The 14,441-nt window shown below is 36.4% G+C and overlaps 1 protein-coding gene across 1 annotated transcript in view; it reads left to right on the top strand.

Moving 5' to 3' along the window:
* The window catches only part of CBLB (Cbl proto-oncogene B), a 195,456-nt gene extending 181,915 nt beyond the window's left edge, over positions 1-13,541 (top strand). The window contains exons 18-19 of the mRNA XM_003798193.2: positions 4,293-4,412; positions 12,607-13,541. Coding sequence (XP_003798241.1) covers positions 4,293-4,412; positions 12,607-12,869 — 383 coding nt within the window. The 3' untranslated portion in view covers positions 12,870-13,541. The remainder of the gene's footprint in view (positions 1-4,292; positions 4,413-12,606) is intronic.
* Positions 13,542-14,441: the final 900 nt, after the last annotated feature.

Genomic DNA, 14,441 nt, shown 5'->3' with positions numbered 1-14,441 from the left:
AATAGTCCTGTCTACTGCTGTACATGAGCCATCTATTTTGAACAGGCCAATCATATCTGAACCAAACCTGGTGTCTTCAACAAAAGCTTTATACTTTCCTGTCTCCAAGTGCAAGGCTACTGCTAACGTATATGTGCTTTTTATTCCCCCAAGTTAGAAAAAAGCACATCCTTTGTTCTAGCAGCTTGAAATAGGCACCCCTGCCTTCACTTCGTGCCAGGACTAGTGCTGGAGGAACAAAGCCAAGGCTGTGTTTAAGTCCTGCTCATGGTCATAACTGAGTGTCTTTGTGCAGTGCACAAAATTCACAGCATTTTTGGCAGCCCTCACATCACCTTTTCCTCACTGTTTTTCTACCCTGGAATCTCTTTTAAGGTGCTTATCCAATCTTAAAGTCACAATTCAACTCTGAAAGGTAGCAAAATTAACTTTATTAAAGATGAATGGAAGTTTTACCCTTGGATTCAGAAATGTAATTGCATAAGTAAAATATGAAGGAAGTGTGTGCATCATTAGCCAGTTACTGAAAAGGTTTTAGGGGTTTGGTTGACTACAACCTTTATGAAACACTTTGTGGTGGTATGGTTACCAAGGGAGCTCATGCTGGTTGGGGCTGGCACACACGGAATTCAAAACAGACAAGGAGTGAAGTCCTCCAGAGTGTTCAGCCTTCACGAAGACCACTGTGTGCAGGTGTTGAAGGATTAAAGGGCTAGAGCAAACCATAGTCTCCAGATTAGCAGGATCAGCAACTCCTGGGGATTTGCTTTCAAATGAAAATTCAGAATTTACTAAATCCAAAACTCTGGAAGTAGCACCCAGTGACCACAAGCCTTCTTGGTGATTTTGATGCGCGCTCAAGTTTGAGAAGCACTGGGCTCAGGGCTCACTTCCCAAGGAAGTGCAACCAGGATTGAGAAGGAAATTCGGAGCACCCCAAGTCTACTGCAGTGCATTAAACAGACTGAGGATGTGTAGCCCGGACAGGAGACCTTGAACGTACATTAGCGCTGCCTTCAGTTACAGCATTTGTGAAAGAAGGATTCTGTTTCTTCCAAGTCATTTCAAAGGTAGAAGAAAGACCTGTAAGAAAAATTGAAAGTGACAGTTTCATTCATCCTACTATCAAGTTTCTTAAATTATTAATACTTATTCTACCTCAAGGAATAGAGGCTTCTTCAACATTGTAAGATTTTAATCAGTGACCAGATCACTATATCTTTATGATTTTGTGAACTTAAGTAAAGGGTGTAAACAGCAAATAGGGAAGAACTTTCTTTCCCCTACATGGTACTTCAGGCCCCTGCCAGCAATTAGATTCTGCATTGATGTTCTGTTTTAAATTTCAGAAGATACATGATAAATTTCCAAGGTGGTTTATGGATGCTCTCAGAGGGAAGGGGCCATTTTTTAAATTGTTTAATTTCATTTGTCTTTTTCTACACTTGGGAAAAAAATTAGGAGTATTTCAGATAGTGGGAAAAAAGAAGAAATATTCTATACCACTGTCTCCAAAAGATACCCATTGATAAGTGTCCTTTCTTTTTTGTCTATAAATATGTAAATTCATATTTATGTAAAATTTACTTCACATATATGCTGTTTATAACCTTTCTCACTTAATGTGTCTGAGCATTATTCATGCTGTTAAATATTCTTAACGTAGCATTATTTTGATTGATGTACCTATTAATTCTTTTCTGGTTAGCAAACCTTTCCTCCCAGTCTATCCTTTCATAAAGGATAACCTTTAGAGATTTTTTATAACCTCTAAAATAAGTATTAAATTTTCAATTTTACATTACCATGCTGTAAATTAGAGGAGGTAGTACTTTACTTTTTAGACTGGATTAATCCCAGTGTGTATATTTTATTTCTCAAACATTTATTACTGTATAAATGATATATTGGCTCATTTCAATCCATATGTTTTAATTCTAAGTGTGCATATAAAATTTTGCTTTCATTAGGCACTTTTTTTTATTTTAGAAAAGCTTAATTGCTTTTCAAAATTTTCTTATCAGGAGATGGTTAGTAATTATTGCATTCTGCATAGTAATTGTGCTGTGTACATGTCCTCCCCTTTGAAGCATGAATACCTTCAACCATATGACTTGCTACAGAAAGTCCAGTTCTTATCCCTGACCAACAGAAAAATTAGCATGAAACAAGATGGCACAGGATAGTGATTCAAAATAGAACTATAAGTAGGATTTTTGCTATGTATGATAATATATTGATATATCTAGTGACTCTCTGAGTGCAATGCTCTAATGTAGCAGTATAGTACCAGTGGGACATTGTATCCATCTATTTATAGTTTTGAAATATATTCAGAATTTACTTTTTGACTTTAATTAAATAAATGGATAATTAGAAATAGTGTGTTTCTGACAGACCTATAAATTACTCCCCAAGAAATAACCAAGTGTATACATTGTAAAAGAAAATCTTTCCTTTCACTGAATGTTATGTTGGGAGCATTTGGAGTACACAGAAACCTGAAGTAAGTTTTATCGACTAGAGTGAAATCAAAATCTCTGGGAAATTTCAAAATTTGGAAGTTGCCATATTGATTGCTTAGGTTTCTCTAACAAACCAAAAGGTCAACATTTGATGCATGGAATATGATTTATCTTCTCATTCCTTCTTGAAAATATTTTGGCAACAACAAAAATAAATAAATAAAATATTTCAGCAATATTAATGAGTCTGTACCATTCAGTCTTCAAACATTGCGAGCTCAAAAATCTATAAGTTATTTTAATCTTGAAATCAATGAAAGCAAGTTAAATAGCCTTGCCTTAGTCAAGAAGTCCCAGCAAATAGTTCTCGTACCCCATATATGGGGAAAAGTAAAGAATAAAAGGTTTTGAATTCTGTCTTACCAAAATCTTGTCAAAAATAAAAATCTGCAATATTTAAACATGTATTTTCTTCTTAAATAATTAAACTCGTGTATATTGTTGATGTCAAACTCAAATGGAAGTTCAAACAATGAAATAAAATCAGATCACCTTTAATATGTACAATTTTTACATTGTGTTAGCAACTCAAGAGTCACTGACTTTGAACTTATGAACAATTTGAATCTGTGTGGATTTATTTTTGGTAGTTATAAGTAAATATTTGTCAAGTATAGGCTGTTTTCCAAGCAGCGTATTAGGTGCTGTATTTGAATTAAGAGATGTAACTAAAACATAATGAATAAGACAAGATCTCTGCCCTCAGAAGAGTTGATGGTACCTTCAGAAGTAAGAGAAGGTAATAGGAGAGGAAAACATGAGTGTGAGGTGAAAGTGATAGCTGTGTAAGTTATTAGTGAACCAGAGATTTAGAAGTAAGGTTCATCTACTTAGAGAAGGAATCAATTATTAAGAATTTCAACCCATATGCCACTAATTTTACATCACTTGAGTTTATTTATAGTCATAGTGATTAAGTATAATACATACTGATAAAAGTCTTTTTCTCTTTAGATCCAGTTAGAAGTAGTAAAATAATTTTTAATTTTTCAGCAATTTATATTTAAATGCCCCCTCTCTGACTAGTAACAAAAAAAATCATATTTTCTTGTATATTTAAAGCTTAATGTTAGTAATGGCATAATTTTTTAACAATTGAATTTACTGTTTAGAGAGCCAGGTAATAATAATTATTTTTATCATAGAATGCTGAATATAGTGCTCTTAATATAGGCACCTAGCATGTACAGAAGATAGAACATACACAACTCATTTGATCTTCACAGATACCAGATTTCAGATCTGTCTTACAGATTTCGTCTGTCTAATACTTAGAGAAATTAAGTGATGTAATAATATTCTTATGGATAAAATCTGTCCTGCCCTTTTCTTTGCTTTTACTTTAGAACAGTTTCTATTCATTGTACAGGATGGATCGGGACAGAAAATAAAATCTAGAAGCTATTTTTACCATCACCAATCTTACTAAATAAATGATCTCAAAAATATAAACAAAAAGTCAATAGTTATTCTTACCTAAAAATAAATGAGAAGAGCATATTTGAGCAAATAATTTATCAATTAGAAAATACACTGATTAGAAAATAGTTACTATTAATCCTGGATTTAGTTTTCTTATTTTTTAAAGCTATAACCTTTATTAAACAATTGTAGAATTATTTTCTTCAGCCAGTCCACATCATCCCTTTTTTTCCCCCCTTTATATTTTAGGTTCGTATGAGGGTACATTATTTGTATTTTTAAAGTAAAGTTCAAAGTCTGAGATATAGTTCATCCTTTAATTCGAAAATCCTTTTTGTTTTTAAGATCCCTTCTTTGATCCAGCAAGTGTCCAAGTTCCTTTGCCTCCTGCTAGGAGATTACCGGGTGAAAATGTGAAACCCAACAGAACATCCCAGGACTATGATCAGCTTCCGTCATCTTCAGGTGAGCTGGCTGATAATAGTTACACTAACACCCTGTGGTCGTACAAAGCTTTTTACCTGTCAGACCCCCTTCTGATGCGTTGTGTAATTCAGTGAACACTACCTGCTCGTGTTATTTTTATCATCTTTGCATTTTGCTTATAAATGTTATATTCGGACACAAAGGCCTACAATACTGGCTCCTGAAGAAAGAAAAAAAATCAATATTATCTTTGATCAATTAGTAAAGCCACATTTTTTGATGCAAAATTCATTCATTCTTTAACTTTCGTTTTGCCTTGTCAAGTTCAAGAAATGGGGAATATCTCTTTGTACATTGAAATGCTATTTTCTCTTCTCCCTTAAGGTAGAAATCTCATTAGGGTTAATACTTACATCAAAGTAGTGATTTTCTTAGCTTATTCAGGGCTTCTGTGCAGGGCCCCACTGCCAGCCATCAGGTAGAAGGATGACCAGTTTAGTAAGCACAATCATATTCATGGCCATTGAAAAGGACAGGATGCCTCTGCTCTCCTTGGATTTTCAAGAGGCCTTCCCTGGCCACTGTTCAAAGTAGGCCCCATCTTCTCCAGTCACTTCCTATCCTCTTGCTTTATTTTTCTTCATAGCACCTGTCATTACCCAAAATATATTACTAATCTGTTTTCTGGATGGTTGCTTATCAGTCTGTTTCCTTTGGTAGAGTATTTACACTTTGAAGATGAGTGTTGGTTCATGGCTTATCTTTGTCAATTTAGGCTGCTACACAGAATGCGATAGACAGGATGGACTAAAAACAAACATTTATTTCTCACAGCTGGAGGCTAAGAAGTCCAAGTGCAAGGGGCCAGCGTTCAGTGTCTGGTGCGGGCACATAGATGGCCGTCTTCACACTGTGTCCTCACACTGGCAAGGGGGTGCTCTGGGATCTCTTCTATAAGGCGCTAATCCCTTTCATGGGGACTTCACACCTAACCACCTCTCAGAGGCCTCACCTGCAAATCCCATTACAATGGGGACTTGGTTTTAACACATGAATTACGGGCAGGCAGGAACATTTAGTCCATAGCACTGCTGTATCCAGGAGGGTGCCCAGCACATGGTCTTTAGATGCATAGAAAGGTGAGAGATGAATGCCTGGATAAATGAGGATATGAATAGAGACGTGGGTGACAGGAGGGAAGGAAGAGTAGCTGGTATCTCTGTTTAACTGAATGTACATGTATCATGAGCAATAGTTTTGTCTCATTTATAAACAAAAGCTTTTTCTATGTGGATTTTTGTGTTATTTCAAGATTTTTATTTGTTGCTTTTAATCTCAAGCCTCAGTGCACATAAGACTTATTAATAATAATAGCTGTACATTCTATAACTTTTGAAGATAATTAAGGGGTGTTTTGAGAATTATCAACATGGTAGTTTAAATACGGGAAATATGGAAGTTATATAAGTCTGTGGTTTTGTGAGTTTTAACATTTACATAGAACTAAGGGAAGCACAGTTTAGAAACTCTTAACCTTTTCAAATTTTGGTCCGTGTTCTTTTTCTAGTTTGCTTCTGGTCATTGTAAGGTTTTAGATACATCCTGTAGTTACAGTCAGAGAATTTGGTGACAAAACATGAAAATCAAGAGAGACAATATCTTGACAACCTCTATAACATAAGGAAGCAAATTACTTAATGTTAAAATAGAACTTTGGAAAAAGTACATGATGATTTAAAATAACATAGCCAGTACTACCAACTCTGGATTGAAAGAAACATACTGGCTCGGTGCCTATAGCTCAACCGGCTAGGGCGCCAGCCACGTACACCTAAGGTGGCGGGTTCGAATCCCCAGCCCGGACCTGCCAAAACAACAATGATGGCTGCAACCAAAAAATAGCCGGGCGTTGTGGCGGGCGCCTGTGGTCCCAGCTACTTGGGGGGCAGAGGCAGGAGACTCGCTTGAGCCCAGGAGTTGGAGATTGCTGTGAGCTGTAATGCCATGGCACTCTACCCAGGGGGACAGCTTGAGGCTCTGTCTCAAAAAAAAAAAAAAAAAGAAAGAAACATACTAAAGTTATGGGAAGAATTTTGGCCAAAACACACAGTTGTCACAGCTTCCTTCCAGTTTGCTTCATATTATGTGGGTGTTGCAGGGTCTTAGAGGAACATCCTTCACATACATGATTTCAACTGATACGAATTCTGATTAGCATTCCACTAGAAATGTCAGGAAGAGCTTAGAGTCACAACCTTGCTGAAATATCCCCAAATAGCCATTTATTGGACACCTGAACTGGCTTTTACCTTGGTGATAAAATAGTCCAGATTATTACTCTGAGGGTTCAGCTAGCTGTAACATCAAATATTTCAACCTACTCCCCGAACTCTCTTTAAAAACACAAACCACAGAAGATAAGGTCCTTTCTTTGAATGGATGTTGGCTCACACGCAGCTCCCAGCGTTGTCAGGCTGTCCGCTGGTTTATTTCATACCAGCAAACAGTGGACTTGGCTTGTGTATTAGGGTCTTTCCATCAAAACTGGAGACAGGATGCTTGTGTACCTTTGAGATTCCAAGAGCACTCATTTTGCAGTAACAAATCTGCTTTTATTAAAGCCTTTTAAAGATGACTGCATGAGGATTCTGGTATGATTGCTTCATTTTATAAATTCAATTTTTATTATCCTTTATGGCTGTAAATAATTGATAGTGACATATTTATGGAGAAGCTTTCTGGGACGAGAGCATTTCTAAAGAATTCAAAAATACAGTTTCACTGATTTGAAAATATCTTCCTGGTCCTCTTATCTGAAAAGGGCTTCTGCATGTACGCGTACGTTGGTAATGCAAAGAGCCTTCCAAACATTTGATTCCTCCCAAAGAAAATATTTTATAATTTTCATAAGGTTTTTTAAATGTAACAAGTGATACTTAATCATATGACTATGTCAGAAAAATGTGTAGTCAGAAACGAGAGGATTTTATTAGCCTGCATTAAATTCACGTACACCTGTCTATGGGGCAAACATTTTTACTAATCTGCTTCTTATTTGCACGGGTATATTATTCGCATGGAGCTCATGTCTCTGCTAGCTATGTGTGAGTTTTTACATGTTTTGCATGTTTCTTTTTCTTTGTAAGAAATATTGAACTATAGTTGAAATGCCATTCTTGAAGACTCTTTAATGGTTGTGCCGATGAGTGAAGATTAGCTCTTAAGACTTTCCATATTCTTAGTGTTCAGAAGGCATTTGAAGGTAACACTTGAAAACAATGCGAAAATCTTAGAACAACTTCTGTTAAATGTGGTTATAGCTAGTGAAAGACATTGTTGCCACATATGCTGGCAAAATAAAGGAGATCTCCTTATAAAAGGGGTTCATGCCTGTACTACTTTGCCTTTACTAACTGAGGAAAATCAGTGGAATGCTGAATGGAGTCTATATTAGGATCAGTTGTTCTATAGTAATCCTCATTCAGATCTCAATTGGAAATCATGGCTTTGCTTTACACATGTTTGGAATTCTATTGCAAATTATGTATTTTTAAGATTTTTGTTTTGTGTTTCAACAAAGGAAATTGCAGTGTTGTTGAGTTTTACTATACTTCAACTACCTGAAGTGGTGCTTACATAAACCTTCCATTTTAAAGCCACAAAAACTAGAATCTTTTTTCCTTTAATACGGAAGTTTTTTAAAAGCCTGTTTATGGATGTATTTAAAAACACGGTATGTGTAAAGATTGTTTACTTATTTGTAATTTAGCCTATTAAATCATGTCCTTCTGTAAGTAGGTAATATTTTTATTGTAGCAATAATTCAATCATATGGCATAAGTAAATTCCAGGATTAATTGATCCAGTTTATAGTAGAATAACAGTTACAATGATAACATGTTTGAAATTTCTGTTATTCTTTTATGAGTTAAATTCATATTTTTCTTCTAATACTCAGTTAACGTTATACTGGAGAAAATCAGTAGTCTTAAGAGTTTGATATATACCCCAAGAATTACCACTAATTTAGTAGACAACATTAGACATTTTTTCTCACAAAATTTATGAACAATATTATTTTTTTTATATAATTACAATTTTTTATATTGTTTAATACTTAACATAGGCCAGATTTTGTGCTATTTTATATGTAGATGTTGATATATGTGTTTTTTTATAAATAGGTAATATAATATGCAACATATTACATATTATATTTAATAGTTACATGCACAAAACATTTATATCTTATGTAATGTATATTTTATGTTGTATATTTCTAGTGATATCTATATATTGAATGTTTATAACTATATAGTTATGTAATATATGTATAATATAAAACAATGTTTTCTTACTATGTAATACAGGTAGAGATACAATTTTATTCCTTGTAGCCACTCTGAAATAGTTATTATTAATGTTAATTTATAGAAGAAAGTAAGACATTAGCAATTTAGCTATTTACCCAAGGTGACACACCTAGTAAAGGTCAATCTGATAGGATTTGAATCAGTTCTTCTCAGTAAGCTATGCACACATTTTTTTTATTTGTTAATAAAGTTTATATTATTATATCCTCAGTAGCCAAGCCAAAATTCAGTTACAAAAAAATCACACGTGCCTATTGCGATGATTGCTAAACTGTGTTTGGAGATGCTTGATGATAAAATCAAGATAATGGTGAAGGAATAGTCATAATGGCAAAGGAGTGGAGGTAATAGAAATAGTAAGATTGTACTGGATTTCAAAACTGGAATTCTTACCATTTTTTCTGTGACACTGGGCAATCCACTCACCGCATGCTTCACATACTTTTCACATTAGCAAAACCAAACTCTGGCTCTGCATCTTGTATTCTTGAGCAGCGTAGGTCTATAAAACCAGCAGAGGGGATCTGGGAGGCTATATGTTGGTAGTGGTGATGACAACTTTTCTAATTATGAAATTAGTACGTGTACACTGGAAAATATAATGGAACTACAGAGTTAGCCTGAAAAAGAAATCATTTAGAACCCTATCCTCAATAAGGAACATTGTTGCCATTTTTCATACTTCCTTCTAATGTTTTGTCTGTACACATCTTCACATGGTCAAGGTCGTATCATATATGTCAATTCTGTCTCAGTGGTGTTTAACATAGTATAATAAGTACCTTAATAATGTCATTTCAAAGTATTATATGATAGTCTTTCATATTTATGTGCTTGCTGTCAAACACTATTTTAGTATTTAAAATCTAAAAGAAACTTTATGTGCAAGATTGGTATGATAATTGTTGCTAACATAACTTAATATAACAAATAGAAAATGGAGAAAGGTATTCATCAATATGATAGCATTTGTCCTTCCAAAATAAAGACGACCTCTCCCCCGAACTTCCTTCATGCTGAGGGAAGTAATATGAGAGAAGTTGGTTGTATTTCTAAACCATCAGCTCCTGTAGATGTAGATTATGTAGACACACAGCAGCCTGTCTCAGTTTTCTTTTTTTTCATAATAGTCTGCTAAAGGGCCTTTTTGAACATTTGTTTTTTTCTTGTTTGCTTCCTGTTCTCTGTAGCAATGAAAGTTTAATACTACAGATATGTTTTATATCTCTGTGTACTATTTCTCATGGGAGGGCCACAAACCATTGTATTAACAGCATCTAAGATGATTATTTTTCATCACACAATAATCAGTCCTCTCCCCCCTCCCAGAATGCACTATTGGCCTTGTCTAGAGTGTCTATCATAAAGTAGTCACTCTAGGGACTATTCTAACCAAAGTTTTATCCGACGAACTCTTGTGCCATCCAGGATTTGCTATTCTTTTATATGCTTAGAACATGAAAATTAAATCAAGAGTTACTCCAGAAATTTACTTCTCAAATCTCTCTTCCTGAAGAAGGTTAATCCTAAACCACACTAGGACTGGTGGGTTAGCTAGTCCACATGCCAGAAATTGATTTAAGATCTGTTCTATCTCAAAATTTCCTGTAAACTTTACACTTCACTCCTTTGTATATCTGTATTCATTTCAATATTTAAAAATACTAATGTCATTGCTTCTTGGCCTTTTGGCTAAAATCAAGTGTAGTAAAAATATCAATGTCCTCACGTCCTTGAGTAAAATTGGTACCTGGGTATATGCATGACCTTAACCTATAGTCTCACATGTTCTTACACTTATTTTGATAACTGTTGCAGTTGCTCATAAATATTCAAAAATATCATGAGTATGGGGCAGTGCCTGTTGCTCAAAGGATTGAGGTGCTGGCTCCATATACCAGAGGTGGCGGGTTCAAACCCAGCCCTAGCCAAAAACTGTAGAAAAAAAAAACAAAATACCATGAGTATGGACAGCAGCACTAGAATAAACATGTCTTCTTCCAAAATAACTGTCTTTCTTTCTTTTTCTCACAGTTGGAGCAACCTCCAACTCCTGGGCTCAAGCGAGTCTCCTGCCACCACCTCCCAAGTAGCTGGGACTATAGGCGCCCACCACAACGCCCGGCTATTTTTTGGTTGCAGCCATCACTGTTGTTTGGCAGGCTAGGCTGGATTCGAACCCACCAGCTCAGGTGTATGTGGCTGATGCCTTAGCTGCTTGAGCCACAGGGGCCAAGCCCAAAATAACTGTCTTTAAGGAAGATGTTTACTAGGTACAAAAATTCCTACCAGGTTGATAAAGTCTGTGGTCACCCCAGTGCCCAAACTATAAAGGCTGGGTCCACCCTCAGTGTCGGTGCTTCCTTCCAGTGCCCTGCACTTTCTAACGTGCAAAAAAGGGAATGAAAAGGAAAACCTGGTGCGTCCTATTTTTAGATGTGAAAAGAACAAGTGAAGGAATTGAAGCCCCTGAGCTTTGGGGAAAAATGGAAAGAAAGAGGACTCGGTTATAAGCATTTGTTTTGTCATGGTCAGCGTGGATAGGACTTACTCCTCCCCCTTTTTAACAGTGTCTACTGTTCAGGCTGTAGCAGATCTTGCTTTTTAATATTTTGAGTAAATGCTTATGCAGGATCAGGGCCTCCCAACACATTTTGTGTTTCCCTCTCTCTTGCTTCTCTGGTGTTCATGTTAATTTATGGTAATTGCTGTTCCGTGGTGTTTGAGTATAGCAGTTATCATTACAGAGGTCATTATTGTCCTTTCTTTCTCATTGTCTCCTCGGTGCATACAGGCATTACATTACCCGTGCACACGTTACATTACGTCTCATATTTCTTAAGGAAAGATAAGTAATACCTCTAGAAATAGATATACAATAGAAATAGATATACAAAAGTAGATTTGAAGAATGAGAATGAGAGAGAGAGGCAGAGAGGTAGATATGTGGAAATCCATGAAGAAAGTACCCTGTCAAGTTAGCCAGTGCATGCCCTGGACACCCATGTGAGATGATGGCTTATAATTAATTTTCTAGTCTCTTAACACTACTGTGCGTTCACAGGCACCAATGTTCTTGTTTTAAATTTGATGAATTGTTATCATTAGAAGACTAAGAAAGAAACCAATTCTTCACTCCTCATGTTTCTTGTAAGGTTTGCTTAGTATCAAGCCAAATCTCCTACATTTGCATCTGGATAAAGTGTTGAGCAGAGTATCCAGTTTGCTTCTATTCAACCTGTTAACTAACAGTAGAGTCAAAATATCCACCGTTTTCTTTTTTATTTTCCTGCCAGCACCAGTAAGGTACAGATGATGAAATGGCATATCCTTTTTTAGCATAGTTCTGTGACATGGGTGGGACAGAAGCATCTACGAGCTTGTAAAGATACTTTGCTCTGGTAGGAACCTGCCAGGATCGTTCCTGTGGAGAGCGCTCAGGCAGAGCCTGTGTGTAGCAGAGGAGGAACTGTGCTGCTAAGCAAAGTCAGCGCCTTCCTTTTTTAGATAGTTGTTTTGGTATTTGTCTTTCTGTGTATTTTTTTACTTTAGATGGCTTAAAGAATAAGAGTGTGGAATTGGGAATTAAATGTAATTTCTCAGTGGAATTCCCAACACAGTCAACACAGTCTGTCTCAATTTTCTAGTATTCAAAATGAGGATAATACTACCTGCTCCACGATGAAAGGAAAAATGCGGGAAGGTGGATTTGTAAAGATGATGAGAAAGACTATTTTAATAGAAAATAATAAGATAATACAAAAAAATTAAAAAATAAAAAATGAGATAATACCGTTGTGTTATAATGTCATTTATATCTCATTGTTCACGTGATAATCTCTGTCTCAAAATCTACACAGATGGTTCACAAGCCCCAGCCCGACCCCCTAAACCACGACCCCGGAGGACTGCACCCGAAATTCACCATAGAAAACCCCATGGGCCTGAGGCAGCGTTGGAAAATGTAGATGCAAAAATCGCAAAACTCATGGGAGAGGGTTATGCCTTTGAAGAGGTGAAGAGAGCCTTAGAGATAGCCCAGAATAATGTCGAAGTGGCCCGGAGCATCCTCCGAGAATTTGCCTTCCCTCCTCCTCCTGTTTCCCCACGTCTAAATCTATAGCAACCAGAACTGTAAATGCCCAGACGGGAAGAGACCGACACTTATTCCAGGAGTGGAATTCAATGGAGAAGGTGTCGCTTCCTCATGCGGCATCACAAGACGGGAGGCTTGGGAGAAGCAGCTTCTCAGGAGGAGACCGCTGCTTGCTCAGGATGTCGACGGCTGTGGCTTCCTTGTGTTTGCTAGCCATACTTTTAAATCAGGGTTGAACTGACAAAAATAATTTAAAGACGTTTACTTCCCTTGAACTTTGAATCTGTGAAATGCTTTTCCTTGTTTACAAGTTGGCAAAGTTGCAGTTTGTTTTTGTTTTTAGTTTAGTTTTTTTTTTTTAATATCTGTACTGTGTTCCTGTTGGACTCTGTAGCGTGGTCAGGTCTGCTGTGACATTTCCCACCAACTCTCTTGCTGTCCACATCAGAAGCTGCATCACTTACTCATTTTGATCTCTACCATCCATGCCCCCTGCCCAGGTCCAGTTCCATTTCTCCCATTTACAAGATGCTTTAAAGGTTCCGATTTTCAACATATCCAATGATGCAAAAAAAAAAAGCATGTGTTCTTTCACTACTGAGTTTTTTCATGGTTTCATCATTCTTGAGAGATGGGAAAATCCTGAATGTATAAAGTATTTCTTTGTCAATAAACTGCCTTTTCTAAGGGGTTTTTACACAATACAGAGGAGCGTCCCTCTTAGTTTAAGTTTTGTGACTTTTAATTTTCCGTATTCTCATCTCTCTCCTACCAGGGGTGTGTGACTCTGTGAAAATCTAAAGTATTAGGAAGCAACTACTGCAGATGTGAAAAGTGCACTTGCACAAGCCAGACTGCCCCTAATATTCATGCTTGCAGTACTTTGAGGCATGCTAAATAAGTGGGTCATCCCCCTAAAACACATTACTAATTTTCAGGTAAAATTACACACGTAAATTGGAATTAGAGTTCATTTCCTATTTGAGTGTTCACCCTCTGTTTCCTACAAGCTGTGCAAACCAGTTCATACTGCCTTAGAAACGTGAAATCTGTGATGCACTGTTAAGTACCAATGCTACTGTGGCAATGTTGTTTGCAAAGTTGTTAGTAATTTTCTCTCTCCAGTCAGTGTTCAGATTTAATTTATAGATTCTCTCATTGCCCCGCATTGCTCCATCAAATCAGGTGAAAGGAATTAATATAGTTTTGCCTTTTTTTGCAAAATGGCTCTTCAGAAACCATGTTATTACTTCTAATCTGTGAGTATTTATTGAGCATCTGTGATGCGCTTGGCACCGTTAGGCACTGTGTTTTTAAAGCACAAATTTCCACAAGCTGATTCCAACATAATGTTTTGTTTTTCTATATCTGCAGTTTTGATAGCAAATGTTTCTCTGATAGACAAAGCCTAGAAGGTTTTCACCAGAGCTTCAGAATTTTTTAGCAGTTTGCTTTTTAAAATTCCTAATGGGAAGTTAGTGGAGAATTGAGATAAATCCATCTCTGTAAATGCTCAAACCCACAAAAGGTGTTCTAACTACGGACTAACTGCAGCCTGGTGCGTGTGTTTCCACCACTCCTTTTTAAACTTCACACCAA

Source organism: Otolemur garnettii, unplaced genomic scaffold, assembly GCF_000181295.1.
Source record: "Otolemur garnettii isolate 467f Iridium unplaced genomic scaffold, OtoGar3 scaffold00131, whole genome shotgun sequence".
In the NCBI taxonomy this organism is placed as follows: Eukaryota; Metazoa; Chordata; class Mammalia; order Primates; family Galagidae; genus Otolemur; species Otolemur garnettii.
Note: the sequence above shows the minus strand (reverse complement) of the source record. Positions and strands in the feature narration are given on the sequence as shown.